The 17,461-nt window shown below is 39.4% G+C and overlaps 1 protein-coding gene across 2 annotated transcripts; it reads right to left on the bottom strand.

Annotated features, from left to right (window-relative positions):
- Positions 1–621: 621 nt before the first annotated feature.
- On the bottom strand, positions 622–17,285 carry lin54 (lin-54 DREAM MuvB core complex component). Of its 2 annotated transcripts, XM_063890053.1 has the most exons (15): positions 17,169–17,259; positions 15,674–15,694; positions 14,321–15,084; positions 13,156–13,267; positions 12,916–13,049; positions 11,919–12,074; positions 5,672–5,873; positions 5,496–5,569; positions 5,212–5,406; positions 5,022–5,113; positions 4,536–4,607; positions 4,281–4,383; positions 4,057–4,194; positions 3,285–3,487; positions 622–2,673 (listed from the first exon to the last, which is right to left on the bottom strand). In XM_063890053.1, the coding sequence occupies exons 3-15, from the start codon at positions 15,062–15,064 to the stop codon at positions 2,472–2,474; spliced, it is 2,427 nt and encodes an 808-aa protein (XP_063746123.1). In that variant the 5' UTR covers positions 15,065–15,084; positions 15,674–15,694; positions 17,169–17,259; the 3' UTR covers positions 622–2,471. The 2 variants fall into 2 exon arrangements, with proteins under 2 accessions (XP_063746123.1, XP_063746122.1); XM_063890052.1 differs by lacking the exon at positions 15,674–15,694 and having other exon boundaries at positions 17,169–17,285.
- Positions 17,286–17,461: the final 176 nt, after the last annotated feature.

Below are 17,461 nucleotides of genomic sequence, written 5' to 3' on the forward strand. Positions count from 1 at the left end.
TCTCATGAATAATCCTCCCCAAACATATGAATGGGTCAAATGGGTAGTGATTGATATAATCATTGGGATGGTTATTTACTTTAACTATAATTACAGTTCTGCAATACCTACATGCATATCAGGTCCACGCTGCTCATTTTCCTGGTACGCCTTTTTCTGTCAAAACAAGATTTTTATGTATATTTTATGTTAAGTTAACTATAAAAATAAATCTTAGGTGCAGGGAAAAACGTACAACATGTTGAATAAAAAAAAAACATACCATCATGAAAATAACAAGCATTAGGTTAAAATGATGTATGCCGAATTGGGAGAGTTGTTGCTTGAACTTCAGTAAAGGTTTGAGTTGTGTGCTTTTAGCAGATGAAACTTGGTCAATTAGCAATTTTGCACCAAACGAATATATTTTTATCAAGAGTTTGGTGTGACGTAACGTATCTCACAAACTGGAACACACTGTCTTTGACCACGTGTTGTCAGACCGAGGGGATTTTGAAGACATAGGTCTGTAAAATGACAGTTTACTATATAAAGTAAGCTAATTGAGTGTAAACATATGAAATACATGACCTCATTGACATACTACAGTTACATAATAGGTTTAATTTAAAATGTACTTACCTCACTACCGAATGGGGACGCCACACGATACTACTTAACCCAACTGAATGTTACTGAACAAAACCCGGTTTCAATATAATGCTCAAAAAACAAAAGCAACATAGGTTTTTACTTATACCGACTACATTGTTTAAATACGCACAAATCGAGCATTTTAACACTGGAATATAACAATAAATTTGTTAATTTGCACCAGCCGTGGCAAGAGACTCCGTTTCACGTCTTCGTCTTGAAATCTTCTTCTTCTGGGTCATTCAGAACTTCGACTATTTCGGGCTTATCGCCGCCTACTGGGTGATATAAAGGCACTGGGTGTGACTGAACAGTATATAAATGATGGATGATGTACATTTTTATTTTGTGACGTACCACTCTGTAATTTGCAAGGAAAACTGGAAAAGCAAATCCGCGCACCTTTTCCCCAGAATTATATATTAAATAATGAAGCCTCCCATTTTGAGAGTCACTTCATAGATTTCTCAATCCAGTTTCAATACATAAATTAACCTTTGTTTTTACAATACGAGCTGAACTAGAGTTGTTGTAACACCAGTTTGGCCAAAATAATATCACTTAAACAGATTGTTGGTTTGCAATCACTAACAGTAAAACAAATGTGGAAACAAGCAATGTTCTATGACGGTAATTAAAGGGTTGTTGTATATATATTGTACTAATAAAAATGCAAGAGGCAGATATGGGTCGCTGGTTCATTTTTTAACCGTGGTAATTATAACACAAAAAAAATCATCAGCTATGCGTGTGACAGATCTGGATTTCCTTGTTAGTTACATCACTTCAGCCATTTATTTAATGTTAATATTTACTCCTGTGCTCCTACTATGAGATGTCTTGATGGAGGTTTTCTCATTTCTGCCACTGACATCAAAAAACAACTTTGGACGGCTCAGGTTACCTGTAATTTTCCCTTTCTCCATGTGTTACTTTAACCTTCTCGCTTCTAGTGAGAAACATCAGTGAACAAGTCTTATAGGTTTCAATTGTTTTTCCCATTTTTGGTGTTTTTAATGTTCAGTAAGCATGTGACTGATCAAACAGGAAACGGCACAGAGAAACGTGAACCTTCGCAAATGTAGCCATGTTCAACCTCTTATGAGCACAGTGCTGTGTGTATGCATAATGCATTAATTTATGTGTGTATTCAACTTACGATTGCCTTTAGGGATCAAACCTAAGACTGCCTCTACTAATTTCCTTGGCACAATTTAGCCTAGCCTTGGTTAATAATTAACAATTTGCAGCACTAAAAGTCACACGATATTAGCGCGCACAATGATTTCAAATACTTGTCAAAATAAATATCAAAAGATACATGTTCTTTTTATCTACTGTAAGCACAATGGATTACATTAAAATTACAGGCATTTCAATTGGAAAAAAAGAAAGAAAGAATAATAGAAAATAGAATAAAATGGAAGAACAAAAGTTTGCAGGACACTAACACATTTGATAGGGCCATGTAGGTAAAATGCAGTATAGAAACACTCCAGTCCATGTTGAGCACTACTTCACTCACTGAGTCATTTCTGTCCCTAACAGGTGAACAAGTTGAGAACTGTTTTTAAAAAGGTCCATCAGAGGCAACCTGCTCTGTCCATTTCTCCTTCGGTTTGCAAACATCTGCTCAATGTTTATTATTCCAGCTGGCCTCTGCTTGCTAAGGGCGAGGGAATCTACTTTCAGGCCATTGTTCTGCCTTTAGAGGAGGGATCCAACCTGTTCCTTGCAGGAGAGAAACCCCAGGGGTCCGAGAGAGTAGAGCAATCTGTTTCTCTCGGCCCCACAGCTGTGTTCATGTGAGAGGGTGGGGGAAAGCCAAAAACCTTGGCCTAGCAATTGATGGAAGCACAGTCTGCTTTGGCTTTCCCTGCCGAGCTGATAATCCTCATGAGGCAGTGTCCGAACTCCTCCAGGATCATCCGCTCTGCTTCCACCTGAGGCTGATGAGTCTGTTCGGCCTTTTTGGCCTGTTCCAGCAGACACTCGCACGTTGCTTCAAGAACCTCTTTTGTTACAAACGTAAAGGGCAGCCTAAGAGAAAAGAATGACAGGGGCTTGGTTAGAAAAATAAATGACCCCTTTCTTGTGGTCAGCAAGGGCATCTGAATTCTTAAAACACTTGAATTTTGCAAAAAATAAATCCACTTAAATGCCTATTGTTTGAATCTGGTATTCTGCACATTTGCGAAACCTTTTATTATTAGTATTATATTATTAAGAGAATTAGATTCCAGGGGTGGCTGTGTAAGATTGTTTCAAATTTGGTGGATCCAAAACATTTCATAATACGATAAAATGTAATAATTTCCAAAATCCACCATGTTTATTAAATGATGTTAAATAATATTAATATGTTAAGCGTTTCCTAAATAACATTTTTGCAGCAGTCAAAACAAACTTTAGCTCTTGAAGTTAGGCATTCACTGGTATATCCATGAAAGAAACTTGATTTAATACAAAAAGCAAAAGATATCATCATCTTTCAATGAGTCACTTAATTCATAAATACATTTTCTTTCTTAAATATGGTCGGCAGACCGTGGAAGCTTTGTATGTACAATAATGAAACGTATCAATGTAAATTATTCTTACTAAAGTTCCCCTGTACATTATTATTGTTGTAGAGAAAAGTGTTACACTACCTCCCGCTTCCACTCGACATTACAGGAGTCGTCCGCATGAGCAGGTCTGAGATCTGTGACGAAAGCTTGGTCTTGGCTGCAGTCTGCTGCTGAACCCTCACTTCTGCAGCATCAGCCAGGTGCATCAGTGTCTTCCTCTCCGGGCTCTCCTCGAAGTTCTTGCAGCCGATGCATTTACAAATGGACGAACACATGATCTTTGCCTTTGAGGCAAGACAAAGGAAAGAATATCAATTAAGCCGGGTAGTGACAAACTGGGTTAAACAATTATAAGGAATCATTTACATTTCTTAAGTCATATTCCAGCACTTTTGAATCGTATAGGATCAGCCTCTGACATCTTTTAGTAAATTAAATATTTACAATATACCAATGATTTTACTGCAACACATTAAATCACAGCAAAAGCAGCAATTTTGAGTCCTGGCCGGATGAACACAGGCGTCATTAATACATTTGATTACAGTCTCTGTCTAATTAGTGTCAAAGCCATTCTTGTGAGCCAGCAAGAACAATACCAGAGCTAACCTTAATGGAATAGGGCCATAATTAATGTTATTAATTATGTCTGTGATTACACTGCAAAAGGGCCCACTGTGCTTTAAAATATATGTTTTGTGACGATCTCAATTAGAAGCAGTTTCATGAATATTATTCAAAATCCAAAATATTTTCAAACCTTCAAAAATTTAAAATCAAAGACTTAATAAGGATTTCAGAAACAGAATTCTATAAAAACAGGTCCTGAAAATAACAGTGAGGGAAAGCCCACCTCGTAGCACTCGCAGTAGTTCTTCAGGCAGCCGGAGCGTTTGCAGTTGCAGCCCTTGCTGTGTCGGCGGTCCGACTCTCCCTCTTTGCCTTTACCTATTTTAGGTTTGAAGGCTTCTGGGTTCCGGTCCAGACACGTCTGCCAAAACACATTAAACCTTAATTCATCTGTGTGACACTAAAGCAGCTCGGCCCAAAAACAAATATCACAAATGTCTGCTTTACCTTTATAGCTTTGAGACGTTCCGTTTCGTGTTCAAGGTTATTGAAGCAGTTATTGCAGTTACAATTATTGCAGAACTCTCCATTTGCAAAACAGTCACAGTATCTAGGGGAAGAAAAGCAAAGCTCTGCCTAAAAAAACTGCAAACAAGTGGACAGACATTTTTGTCAGCAGTGTATTATTTACAAATTATTTAGTACAATTACCAAGTTAAAAAGTAAACATTATAAACAGGTCTAAATCACGGTATTACTTACAGTTTGAGACACTGTGACTTGGTGCAGTTGCATGGTTTCCTTGGTCTTGAGGTCGTTTCTGCTGTTGACAATCTGTAAGCCATGGAACAACATTACTTAGATTACCTTTATAGCAAAGCATATATAAAAGGGGTAAAAGAGGGGAATGGTATAATACAAAATTGTACAAACATAAAACAAAAACATGAAAAATAATGTGAGATGAGATCCTTCAATAATAAATATTTTAAAACATAAGTATACTGTCACATTTGAGATTATAAAGGCCACATTAGAAGAATCAAGTTAGCTTTTTGACTTATACAAACCTTAAACATTCTAAACAAAATATATAAGTAGGCAAGATATTTTACCCATCGAGTCCTCATTTACATTTTTTTGTCTATATTAGCAATTCTTACTGACTTTTCACTTACTATAAAAAAAAAAAAAAAACAGGTTTAAAGATAATAATTGAGTTGATCTGTCCCTACATCTAACCCTTACCCATTGAGGGGCAATCTGGCCTGAGTCTGGATACCAGTGTTCGTGGTGAAAGCAGAGCTGCTGGCGAGGGTCACAAACGGGCTCTGCTGGAGCTACAGGAGAGGCAGATAACACAGAATACTCAAAACTTGCACATCACAGACAAGTGAACCAAAAAGGAAAAGCTTAAACCCAAAACACTCGCACGGACCTGTGTGACGTATTGTGCTGGAACGACTGCATATCCCATGTTCCCCCCTCCTGGAGCTGGGGCCAGAACGGTACCTGGGGGGAGGTTGGTGAAGTTGGGCTGGATCTGGGGTAGAGGAGTTGCAGGCATGATGAGGCGTTGCTGGGTCTGATTGGTGGTTACTACGGTTGCTGATGTTAGGGGCTTAGGTGCCATCTATTAAAAGGAAAACAAACCATGAATGCATCGTAAGAGACATTTCACAACAAATAAAGATAACGGCGTTTACTGTATTGCAGCGCTACCTGTTTGATGGACTGTGCCGGGACGATAGGGACTGACATCCTGACTGCTCCTGTGCTGACCACAATGGGTTTAGCTGTGGGACCAAAAGAAGTATAAGTTGCCACAGAAGAGCTTCAACAGTGGCATCTGCGACTGTTACCAGAAAATAACATTTGTGAATAAGTGTCAAAGTTACCCGTCTGTAGAGAGCTGGTGCTGGGACCACTGGGCTGTCCCGAGCTGCTCGCTGTGGTGGCTGTGACGAGTCGGACGTAGTGGAACCGGCTACCTGGAACCTGGATCTGCTGCACATTCGGCTGGGTGGCAAGTGGGATGATGGTCTTGAACTGAGAGCCGCCGACTCCGCCCACAGCCACAGACTGCACTGCTTTAATACCCTGAAAATGTTCAGAAACAAAAAGAGTCAGAGATTTAGGTATAAATAACAGAACGGTAAATCCACAATATTGTGAGTCAAGTTCCTTACTACCTTGCAACATATTTACACTTAATTAAAGCCCAGGCTTAGAGAACCAGTAAGTCAAACAACCGAGGTCGTTTATACCAAATTGATCCAAACAAAAACAGACATTTGTAATAAAAAAAAAAAGGAACCTCATAAAGACTGGAGTGTGTCCTTCAGAAAGTTGTGTTAGAATAGATAGAAACTTTGGAGAAGTTATATTGCCCATAATAAGAACTGCCCTCTAAATAGAAACAAAAAGATACATCCTTAAATCATTAGCCCCCCCCCCCCCAACACATTGCACTTTGTATGCAGTCAATTGTAAAGCAAACAGGGCCACAGATAATCCACGCACAGCAGGGGGAAGGCTCATGAGTGAACTCTTGCAGCAACAATTAATTTGCATGTTATTGCCCTTCATATTTCTTTCTGCTGCTTCACTGTGCAAGCAGTATACTGTAAAAAACAAAAAAACGTCAGGGTTGCCGAAACTCGACCTTAAAGAAAATGGTAAAAACGTATAAGAGGTTACGGTTTACTTCTTTGGCAACCGTACATTTTACATTTAAGAACTGTTTCTGTTGACGGTATAAACATTACAAAAACAGTTGTACAGTAAACCTGTTTACGGTAATTGGCATTAAAAATAACAGCTATGATGTAAACCTGAATACGGTAAACTAATTTAAAAACAGAAATGCTGTAAACCTCATTACGGTCTTTTCAGAGATAAAAACAGTACAACTGTATGCAATATTACAATCTTTTATTACTATAATTCAAATGTACAGTTAATTGAAAAATAAAGGAAAATATGTTACAAATTACAGTTGGTTGGCATAGATTTTACATTCAATAGCTGCTGATGGTAAATTACAATGAAAAAAACAAATAAGCTCACAGTAAACCAAGATACAGATTATCATCGGCAAAGTTTAAAAACTATTTTTGCATTTAGGCATTCTCTGTGAAACCACTGTTGGAACTGACCCGAAGCAAGAAACTTGTCCAGTGTTGAAACGTTGAAAATACAGCATGTGTCCATATGTACAAAGGATAGCGGCAGTAGAGGTATTTTATGGAGGAATGAATAAACATCATGGAGAGATGTCCCACTTGCCCTCGATCCATCAAGAGTAATGAGTCACAGAGTCCAGACTTGACTGAAGAGGGCGCTCACCATGGGACAGAGTCTCACCCGAACATGATGTCCACAAGGCCAGAACTTTAAGCATGCATTTCATCGGTTTAGCTTGAAGACTTGTATGTTCAGGGGTTCACTGTGGACTGGAATGATCCCCTCTGCAGACAGAAAACGGACACAAAGCTCAAGCTAGTTAGGATTGTTATTATGCTACAGAGACACGTTCACAACCTTCTGATAAACTGAGCTCAAATTAACTCTACAAAAAAGAACCCGGCACTCTGGAGTATAACTCTGCAGGACACTTTTATAACAGTAACAGAGCAGGAGTTAAAAAATAGAAATGTCCCGATCAGATCCAATACCTCTACGGCAATTTTGAACTGATCCATATTGGTTATATTAAACTGATTGAATAGAACAACAAATATGTGATTAAATCAGAAGCAGGATAGATACATTTTCTATAAGCTGCCCATGGCTAACATCAACAGAGGTTCCTGATATAATGTGTTGGGCTCTATTCAGTCAAATATAAATGTAATGCTCCAAATCGTGACATCATGATGTATTAGACAACATTTTGTAAAATGCAGTGTTTGAGAGAAACGTATCCCAGCTGTTTAAAGGAAATGTTTCACAGCAATAGAAAATAATTGTAGGGAGTAAATGATTTGTTTAAGAGAACACGTGCAGCTGTTTTATCTGGGATATAGAAGTATCGGAACCGGGATTAGGTATGGAAGACAATACAACTTACCACTATTTACCTTTGTCAAGGATCTGATCAGAAGGGTTGACTATTAGGACAGCAAAGAGGTGTTTGTTGTCGATCTCTACTGCCTCAGTCTGATTAAAAAGATAAGCCCCAAAATAAACTTCTTTAAAACTTAAAGACAAATGACAGCTCACATTTGGCATTTGAAATGGATTAGCATCTCACCGTTTTCCTGGATGTCTTCAAGGCCAGCAAGTCGTTCCCTTCAACTCACAACTAGTAATAGGAGTTTGAATGCAATGCCTGAAAGATGGAAAGAGCAAGAGATTTACATTTTTACAATATCATTTATACCAGAGTGGTGTGTACGTATGACTTTGTGGCTTAAGTCATCTGATAGAGCTGGAACAGATGCTGACTGAGAAGAAGCAGCAGCTTCTCTGTGTAAGTCACTGACTGTGCTCCCTGCAAAGTTTCTGTGTTTCCGTGACATGTGGGCAGAAAATGTCTGCTTGCAACCGGCCTTAAAGCACTTGAATAAACACTGTGGTTCATTTCGATGTATTTAGCGACTTGCCACAGAAATTACACTTAAACATTCCAACCTTTGCTAGAGTTAGCTAACGTTAGCTAAGGTAATGCTCATCACCAAACTGCAGAAACACGGCATTACAGCCTTAACTGTTGTGAGCCAAGACAGATGTAAACCATTACTTGTTAAGATAACTGCAATAACTTCGCAAAATAAATGTTTAGTTAACGTTAAAAGAAAGTCAAACGAACCTTGGAGAAAGTTGGTACTCTCAGAGTGTGAGAAATTGTGTTGCGTGCTCAGGTTCCAGATGGACGTTTGGCAGGTTTTTCCCGTAGTCCGAGCGGTCAGAGTCACCGAGGTTCCTCAAAGAAGTGCCGCGCGGGGGGCGGAGTCACAGAAACGGTGCTCAAATGATTTCAAATCTTCACTCCCCGACCGTGAGCATCATCAGACAATGTTTTTTGACTGTGTGTTTCTTTACCTCTCTCCTTTCCTTTTTAAAATTGTTTATCCTCTAGGCCTATTCTGAAGTCATTTAAACATAAGCACTATAGTTTAAGATCATTTGAATCTGTTGTAACTATGTACATGGCTCTGAGACTTATTCATCGATATTCAGCATTTGTGTTAATATTCCTGTATTATCTGTGAAATAACTGTTTTTGGCAGCAAGTCTAGTTAAAAGTTAGTTAAGAGTAATTGTTTCCAACAGACCATTCAGTGCTGTCGTTTTATTGAAAAATGTTAGAAAAAAGCTGTAAAATAATAGTATTCTCCCTGTAGAACTTTAGGTTCTGTATTTTTTTAGTGTTTGATCATAAAAATCTAACACAAACATTTAAAATAAAAACAGTATTTCCCATCAAAACTTTTTGTGCCATCACTTTATTTAAATATCCCCTATTATGCAAAAATAACTTTTATACATAAATATGTGTCCCCGGTGTTTAGGGAGACTCACAAACGGTCAGAAATAACCCGCTCTCTTTTCCTCCTTACCCACATCTCTGAAAACGGGTGTACACACAAGCTGATATAGATTTGCTTCGGTCATGACGTAATGAACGAAATGTGGGCTGGCTCTACATTGAACTCCTGGCAACGTCCCGCCCACGTGACACGTCCCAATGTATCGTCCTCAACATACAGTCGCAAAGCTGAAACGCCAATAGTCAAACTGCAGGTTGAGGAGGGATCCTGGAAGGGGCCTGGGAGTAAACTTATATGGTCTACTTGCGTTTTGTAGATTTGGAAAAGGCGTATGAACGGGCTCCCAGGGAGATACTGTGGGAGATGCTGTGGGAGTATGGGGTGAGGGGGTTTCTTCCCAGGGCCATCTAATCTCTGTACTCCCAAATCGAGAGCTGTGTCCGGGTCCTTTGCAGTCAGTCGGACCGATTTCCGGTGAAGGTTGGCTACCACAAGGGTTGCGCTTTGTCACCAATCCTGTTTGTGATATTCATGGACAGGATTTCGAGGCGTAGTCGTGGGGGAGGGGGTCTGCAATTCGGTGGGCTAAGGATTGCACCACTGCTTTTTGCAGATGATGTGGTTCTAATGGTTTCATGAGTCTGCGACCTTCAGCACTCACTGGATCGGTTCGCAGCCAAATGTGAATCTGCTGGGTTGAGGATCAGCACCTCCAAATCTGAGGCCATGGTTCATGGTGGTCAGGAAACTGATGGACTGTCTGCTCAAAGTACAGAATCAGTCCTTACCCCAAGTGAAGGAATTCAAGTATCTCAGGGTCTTTTTCTCCAGTGAGGGAACAATGGAGCGTGAGATGCGCCGGAGAATCGGAGCAGTGGGAGCGGTACTGCAGTCGCTGTATTTCTTGGGGAAAAAAGAGGGACTCGGAATAGAACCGTTGCTCCTTCGCCTAAAAAGGAGCCATTGTGATGTGGTTTGGGCACCTAGTAAGAAAGCCAATTGGGCGCCTCCCTAGGGAGGTGTTCCAGGCACATCCAGCTGGGAGGAGACCAAGAGGCAGACCTAGGACCAGGTGGAGGGATTACGCAGCGTACACACGGTTCCGTTGCGTGGACGCTTGCCGGTTGGCTAGTGAAAGCAACGGAACCACTATGCAGTTCGGCAACACTTGACGCACCTTTCCCATTCACTTTGAAAGGGGTGACGCAACGGAACCATGTGGACGGGCCGCTATATCTCTTCGTTGGCCTGGGAGCACCCTGGAATCCCCCAGTCAGAGCTGGTTAATGTTAGTCTGGCTCCGCCCTCCTAAGTACTTCCGCTCAATTCTCATTTCCCTTCAGTACTAGGTCTGGGTTTTCGGTATATTCGCAGGTTATCTCCGGCCAATCTTTACCGGTCCAATCAGCGAACAGAGGGAGTGGCTGCGAACGATGATGTTGAGGTTGTGCGCGAGTTTGAGTTGTAGTTCAGCAATGGCGGCTGAGAAAGATGCGAGCGAAGCCATTCGGTCCGTTCAGGCAACGCTGACCACGGATAAGCGGGAGAAGATGGTTTTAGAAAGATGTTTTTACTGTCAAATTAAACACATGTTTACAGATCATATTTAAACAGTTTGACTTGAAATCAATCGAAATTTACAAACAAATATAATATTTTTAACATCTTGTTTCCGTAGAAATGCAGGTATGTTCTTGCTGAATAGTATGTAGTTTTAGACTTTACATTTGAATATAAATACCAGCAAAATATGTTATTTAAAAAGAATAATACCGTTAATTTTAAAGTACTTAAGTCTTTGTAAGCTTATGATATTTTTCCGTAAATTTTACCTCAATTTCATAATTTAAACAGTAAAATATTGTGATTTCTACATATTAAAACAGTAAAATGTAAGGTTAAGTACTTTTAATTAGATTACGGTGATTCACTGCATCTACTACAGTGATTGACTGAATATACTATTGTGATTTCCTTTTCTGGAGTTTACGGTCTTTTACTGCTGCCATTTTTTTGACAGTAATTTGTTTGCTTTTTACAGTGTAGTATTAAATATATTAGCCATACGGTAGCACACTATTTAGTACTAACCCACAATATAAATGCCCTGCTTACAATCAGGTCACAACTTTACTGCTGTTGGGGCAACTGTTCTTTAACAGAAGCAGTTCATTATTAAATCAGATATAATTTAAGTAAGTTTGAAGAAAAACAATGCAAATATTCTTTGGATCCAGCATCTAAGTTGTGAGGATTAGCTGCTGTTTTTGATGATAAAAAGACTTAAAAACAAGCAATACAAAGAAAAACGGTCAGTTATTTCTAACACTCGAGACCAAATCATGAGTTAATTTCTTAAGGAAATAATTGACTGATAAATAGATGATAAAAATCTATTTGCAGTCCTACTTCCAGCACATCATCAACAAGGTGTGTCAAATGCCACATACACACATTTGTAATGTGACACGCATCACATTCTGAGGCTAACCTGACACAATGTGTTGTCTTAGCTAAAACAGAAATGACTGTGGCGTTAGCAGTGCTGCAGAAGTTGTCAAACACGCTTCCCTTTGTCATCTGTTTCAATATCAGCGCAGACAAGGCAACACTTGAAATGACAATGAACAGTTATGAGCTCTGATCTTACCTGTGTCGTGGTTTGGCTGGTGGCCACTTTGACTGGAGACCCAGATGTGGACTGTTGGACTGTGAGGATCTGCTGTCCAAGTGCTACATTGACAGGCAGCGCCACTGACTTCTGAGAGGCGTTGGAGGTCGGAGAAGCCACAGAAACCACAGTCACCTGGCAGGGATAAACAAAGAGGGCACAGCATAATCAGTCCAAAAGCTACCCTGATAAAACACTTGATAGACATAAACAGAAAAAGACCTACTTTATTTGTTGTTGTAATGCATGAAGCTTGAAGTTACTGCCAATATGGGTCTCAAACAATTAAGAATTTACTCTGCATATTTTTTGCAGAAACTGAATGCAAAGACTACTCAAATGTAGCCTTAGGGAAAAGAGACCTTTGTCAGGGTGGATATTTTTGACTTGGCAATAACAGGTGTATATAATAACATTAATGCTGTTTTCCATGTGAGTGTGTCCAGGGCTCTAATGCACACTGGCTGATCTCTTAAAGGGAACATCGTTAAGATTATTGACGACACCTGTGCTTTCTCTGCTCCAAGTAAAATGTTACAGCCCTCTTAAAGGGACAGATCTGGTGTGTGTTCTCGGTATTGGAGGTATCAGCTGCACAAATGACTGCATTTTCTCGAATATAATGGAACTACATGGCACTCTGCTTGAGGTCATCATTCCTGGAAAGAGACATTGCCATGGAGTGTCTCAAATGTATTGTTTTGGAAATTTGAACACCACAACACTAGGTAACTCACACCAAAACCATCAAGATGAATGAGCAGTCCTAAAGGTAAGATAAAACATATACACCATTGATTTTAGGGTGAACGGTCCTTTAAACTTGACCACATGAAAACTGAATTGATTGTATTTCCAGGCATGTGTAGTGTGTCGCAACTGAACCAAACTGGAAAACCTTTAGAAAATAATAGAAAAAAAAGGAGAGGGAAAAATCCTTCATTTAAATAGATGTGGATTGGTCTGTAGAATGTACCTTGCTGGGAGATTTAAGGGGTGAAATGGCAATCTTTTTGCCAGATATGCTCTGTAGTGTTGTAGTGTTGTGGGGCTCAGAGAGAGTTATAGTCCTTGAGGGCATCCCTGGGGAACTCTGTGTCAAGACCCGTCCTTTAATCAAAAAGCATAAGATTTGAGAAAACATAGCTTAATTACAGCACACAAACGTGGAAAAAGTGTATCACTGATAATATGTTTACAACACACACAAACGTACCTGCGATAACAGGAGTAACTGATGTCTGTGGACTTAGACCTTTGCTGTTAACAGTTTTTGTGATGATAAACTTGATTGGGGCAGCCGAGGACACCGGTGTTTTCTTAGCAATCTGTGGAAATATTCAGTAAGAATCATTTGCATTGAATTCCCATTCAATAATGAACAGCAGTGCTTTTTATTCAAACAATCCCTTGCTTCAAGTGTATAGTTGAAACCTAACTTACTATTGAAGGCAGCCATAACTGATGGTAAAACAGCAAAAACAACACAACTGCCTGATGGTGACTCAAGTCTTATTACATTTAATCAAATATATATTCCTCAAATAGTCCATCCTTTCCTGTTATCATACTAGCAAACACAGGCGTGTGTGCCATCACAAAACAAACATGCAGTTGGAGATATATCTCTAGTAATAGCTCATAATGTTGTTTTTCTTTAATAGATTTAATATGTCAACTATACTCAAAGGTTCATGCACAGGTTCATAACAAATCAGATTTTTTTATATTATTGTAAAAAGTGATGATACTGCTATTCTTTACCATTTGTACAGCTTTGAGCATGTATGCATCAAACTCATCAAATTCTATTTTTGGTTCTCTCTTTAAATCTGCAGGTCACGCCACAATAAAAAAAATGTAAACAGAAAGGTTGGTTTTGATACCAAACTGACTGACAGGCCTCTTTGTGCAAGCATTAGATGAAGAAGCAGGTAGATAAAGCAGGTAAACACCAAAACATTATTTATATCTGTCCAGGATCACCAATAAGGTGTCATAGTATTATACTGGTTTGTCTTTTCCTCTCATCTGTTCTCCAACTACCAAACCATGTTTTGAGTAAACAGGGCAGGCACAAACAACAGTTGCTTTTTTATTTTATTTAGCCAGCTTTGACCTTCGAGGCCCACTTTAAACTCTACTTGGACAGGCCAATGGATTTGAAGCACTGATATTCAATCCAACAAAAACAGTTATATTTGTATTACAATGTTTTTACAGTTAGTAATAATTTAACAGTTTCTTATGTCTTTTTGGTAAAAGCTGAAAGTAATTATACTTATTTGGACACTTATATGGAGCATATTATGTCTGGCCTTTGGACTGGTTGAATAATAAACATTATATGGATTAAATATTGCACTATAACAACATGTTACCTGAACGGTCTTCAGCTGCTGGGCCTGTAATGTGGTCAGTTGGTTTCCAGGACTTCCCACTATTGGCTTGAGCTCTGTCCTGCCACCAATAGTCACCACTTTAAACTGTTGAGTTTGGGATTTCAGGTCTCCTGAAGTCTGTGAAATGCCAGGCTTGCTGCCTGTGTGGGGTAACTGCAAAACTATAGGTTGCCCCGACTTTCCTATTGCTGTGACCAAAAGCTTTTGTCCCTCCTGCTTGATGATCTGGGGTTGAGCACCTGCAGACTTTGCTGCTTCCGATGCCACCTTGTTGAGAATGATCTGATGGTTTGCAGCAGAGATAGTAAACGGAGCTGTGAGCTTCTGTAATCCACTTGTAGAGAAAGTAGTCCCAGTCAAACTATCTGTGGTTTTGGTTGTGGCTATGGAAGTAGTCATGGCTGGTTTAAGGGTAAGAAAGGATGGCGATGAACTGGAAATTGAGATGGGGAGCTGACTTCCGGAGCTGATAATAAATGTGGAGTCTGAGGCGGTGGATGTGGTGAGAGCCTGAGTGTGTCCAGTTGAAGTAGCAATTGAACACAGGCTCACATTTTCTGAAGCCATGGGTGTATCCGTTTCCATCGGGACCGGTGTGTCATCGCTGGCCTCTGACTGGACAGTGGTGCCGCCGGGTTGGGAGTGAGGGATGTCCTCTATGGCCTCAGTATCCATTATCTCATCAGGAAGGAGGCTGTTGAGCTCTGGTGACACCACATCCATGCTTGCAATGTCTCAGCTCTCTGTCAATCCAGAAAGAATAATAAAAATAAGACATAAATAATGCAACTCTTTTCCATTGTGGCTGCAAAATGTGTCAAAGAAATTCACTTTTTTAGAGGTTTAAACATTTATAGTCATTTTATTGCAATTATTTTAAATCTGATGTGATATAATCTGATAAAGTATTACTTTTTTGGAAAAAGGCACATCCTCCCTACTGAGAAGGATAATACATTAAATAAAATATAACATAGGTATGCATTTATTGCACAGAAATACATTGTGGTGCCTGATGGTCACCCTATGAAAGACAATATGTGTGTATTACTTCACACAATTTGATTAATTTGCAATAAACAAGAGATCCAATTTTAAAATACATATTATTCATTTCTGGTGCATTTGTCAACATAATTAATAAATCATATAGATTCAAAGGCTTTATAGTCAGGTGCATAGTAGTTACAGGGTAGTTATGGCAATGAACATATTAAGTCAAAGTTCAACAATGCAACATAAATATATATAACACTTTTTCACAAAACTTTTTTTTTTTTTTAATAGTGCAAGAACAACCTGAGTAGAAATTAAATAGTGCAAGATACATACATTAATGGATAACGATGCAGTCTGCTTGCCATGGGAGATGCAAGAAAAATAAACAAACAGTTAAAGCTAGCGAGTTAGCCTTGTTCAGTTTTAAAAAATACCCTGTATGGTAAATTCATGCAGGTTACTTCAGTAATCACGTGAGTTGTAATGAATGGAGAGGTGTTCACGAGTCACGTCTGAGTTCCTCTCATGTTTGACACAGACTGACAGCTGATGCTGGGTTAGCATAAGGCCGCAGCGATCATCTTTGTCCTGCTGCTCTCTACTCAACATTAATCCACCGAAACACCGCACATATGAACCCTACCCTCCCCACACACTCACAGCTAAATGCCATTGTTTCCGCGTCTTCTGGAGCAAAGCGACCAAAAGAAAACAGTGCCGAACTGCACTCGTTTGAGTAAAAACACCCACAGAAGTGTTTCCCAGTTGGGGAAAAGAGTGAGAAAAAAGCGACAAGCTGTTTGCTGGCTGCGTTACTATTTCAGGCCGGGGTTGGATTTCGAAAGATCCGCCATTTTTACCTCGTCATCAACTCTGCTAGCTCTCCGGCTAATACAGAGGTATTTAGGATGAGGGAATTTTTTTCATATTTTTACTTGAAGCTAATACAGCCAAAAGAACAGCTAGCACACATGAAATCCGATCCTAATATCTGTTGGTAACTGGGGTCTACTAACAAGTAAACTATTATAGCAGACTCTGACAACGTAAACAATGCTAGCATTCAATAATTCCTCCTGTCACTTAAAACGTCCATCTGGATTAAATCATTTTATGTCAGACATTGTTATGAAATTACAACAATATATTTAACTATAGGCATGTGTGGCCTGTGCTTTTAAGGTGATATGAATGAACTTAACCTGGTTTGCCAGTTATAAATGTACCATTTTAGTCTTATTTTCACCAGGTCAAGACAAACGATATCCGTTTATAAATCACAAAAAACATCAGCTACAATGAGAGGTGTACGGATAAGTAAAATGTAAACAGCTCAAAGAAAAAGAGAATAACTCCCTTGTACTCTAATAATGTTTTGACAGCATGCACAGGAAGACCAGTTGTTATGCATTAGTCGCTTTACCGCGACATAACTACTCAAAATACGCTTCTCAGTGTTTAGCTAAGTTAGCTTTTACTTATTTGCAGGCGCACTAACTTAGCATATTTGCACAATACTCATTAAATTGTTTGTTACAAACCAAACTTTGTATTAGCACACATAACAGTGTAATGGACCCGTTTCGGGGAATATCCTGACCACTGTGCCCTTTATTTGTGTGTTACCATCGCTATCATCTTTATCATCAGACTCATAGAGCCAGCCCAGCGGGCAGGACAACTGTACTAGCAAACTTGCTGAGCTTGCTAACCCAAGCTAGCTAGCACAACAATATATCTCAACATTGAACACACTCTTAAAGTTTGCGGCTTTCTGCTGGATCTAGTGTCGCAAACTATAGAAACGATCAACACATAGGCAACTTACCCGAGATGTTTACGCTGAGCAATGTTTCCAGATATAACGAGGAAAGGAAAATGCGATTGTTCAAAATACCGCGCCGAGCGCCATTCCTCCCTGACATTTCACAAGTGGACCACGCCCTCCGCGTAGTACGTCACAGTTACGTAATTCTTAAAGGTGCAGCAACAATACCAAAATAATATGTTGTTAGTTTATTTATTAATTTGTGTTAACCATAATAACATTCAGAGGCTGTATAACTTAAACTATGCAGGTCAAATAAATAGATAAATACATAAATTCCCTTACAAATACCA

Source organism: Eleginops maclovinus, chromosome 8 (assembly GCF_036324505.1).
Source record: "Eleginops maclovinus isolate JMC-PN-2008 ecotype Puerto Natales chromosome 8, JC_Emac_rtc_rv5, whole genome shotgun sequence".
Classification (NCBI taxonomy): Eukaryota; Metazoa; Chordata; class Actinopteri; order Perciformes; family Eleginopidae; genus Eleginops; species Eleginops maclovinus.

What these genes read in the sequence shown, in the direction of transcription:
- lin54 (XM_063890052.1), bottom strand. Translation starts at nt 15,064, where the DNA reads ATGGATGTGGTGTCACCAGAGCTCAACAGCCTCCTTCCTGATGAGATA. An exon ending in CCAGCCAAACCACGACACAG is followed by an intron (nt 5,874 to 11,918) that starts GTAAGATCAGAG and finishes GAACATTTTCAG; the next exon opens with GGTATTAAAGCAGTGCAGTC. An exon ending in GCCAGATTGCCCCTCAATGG is followed by an intron (nt 4,608 to 5,021) that starts GTAAGGGTTAGA and finishes CATGGCTTACAG; the next exon opens with ATTGTCAACAGCAGAAACGA.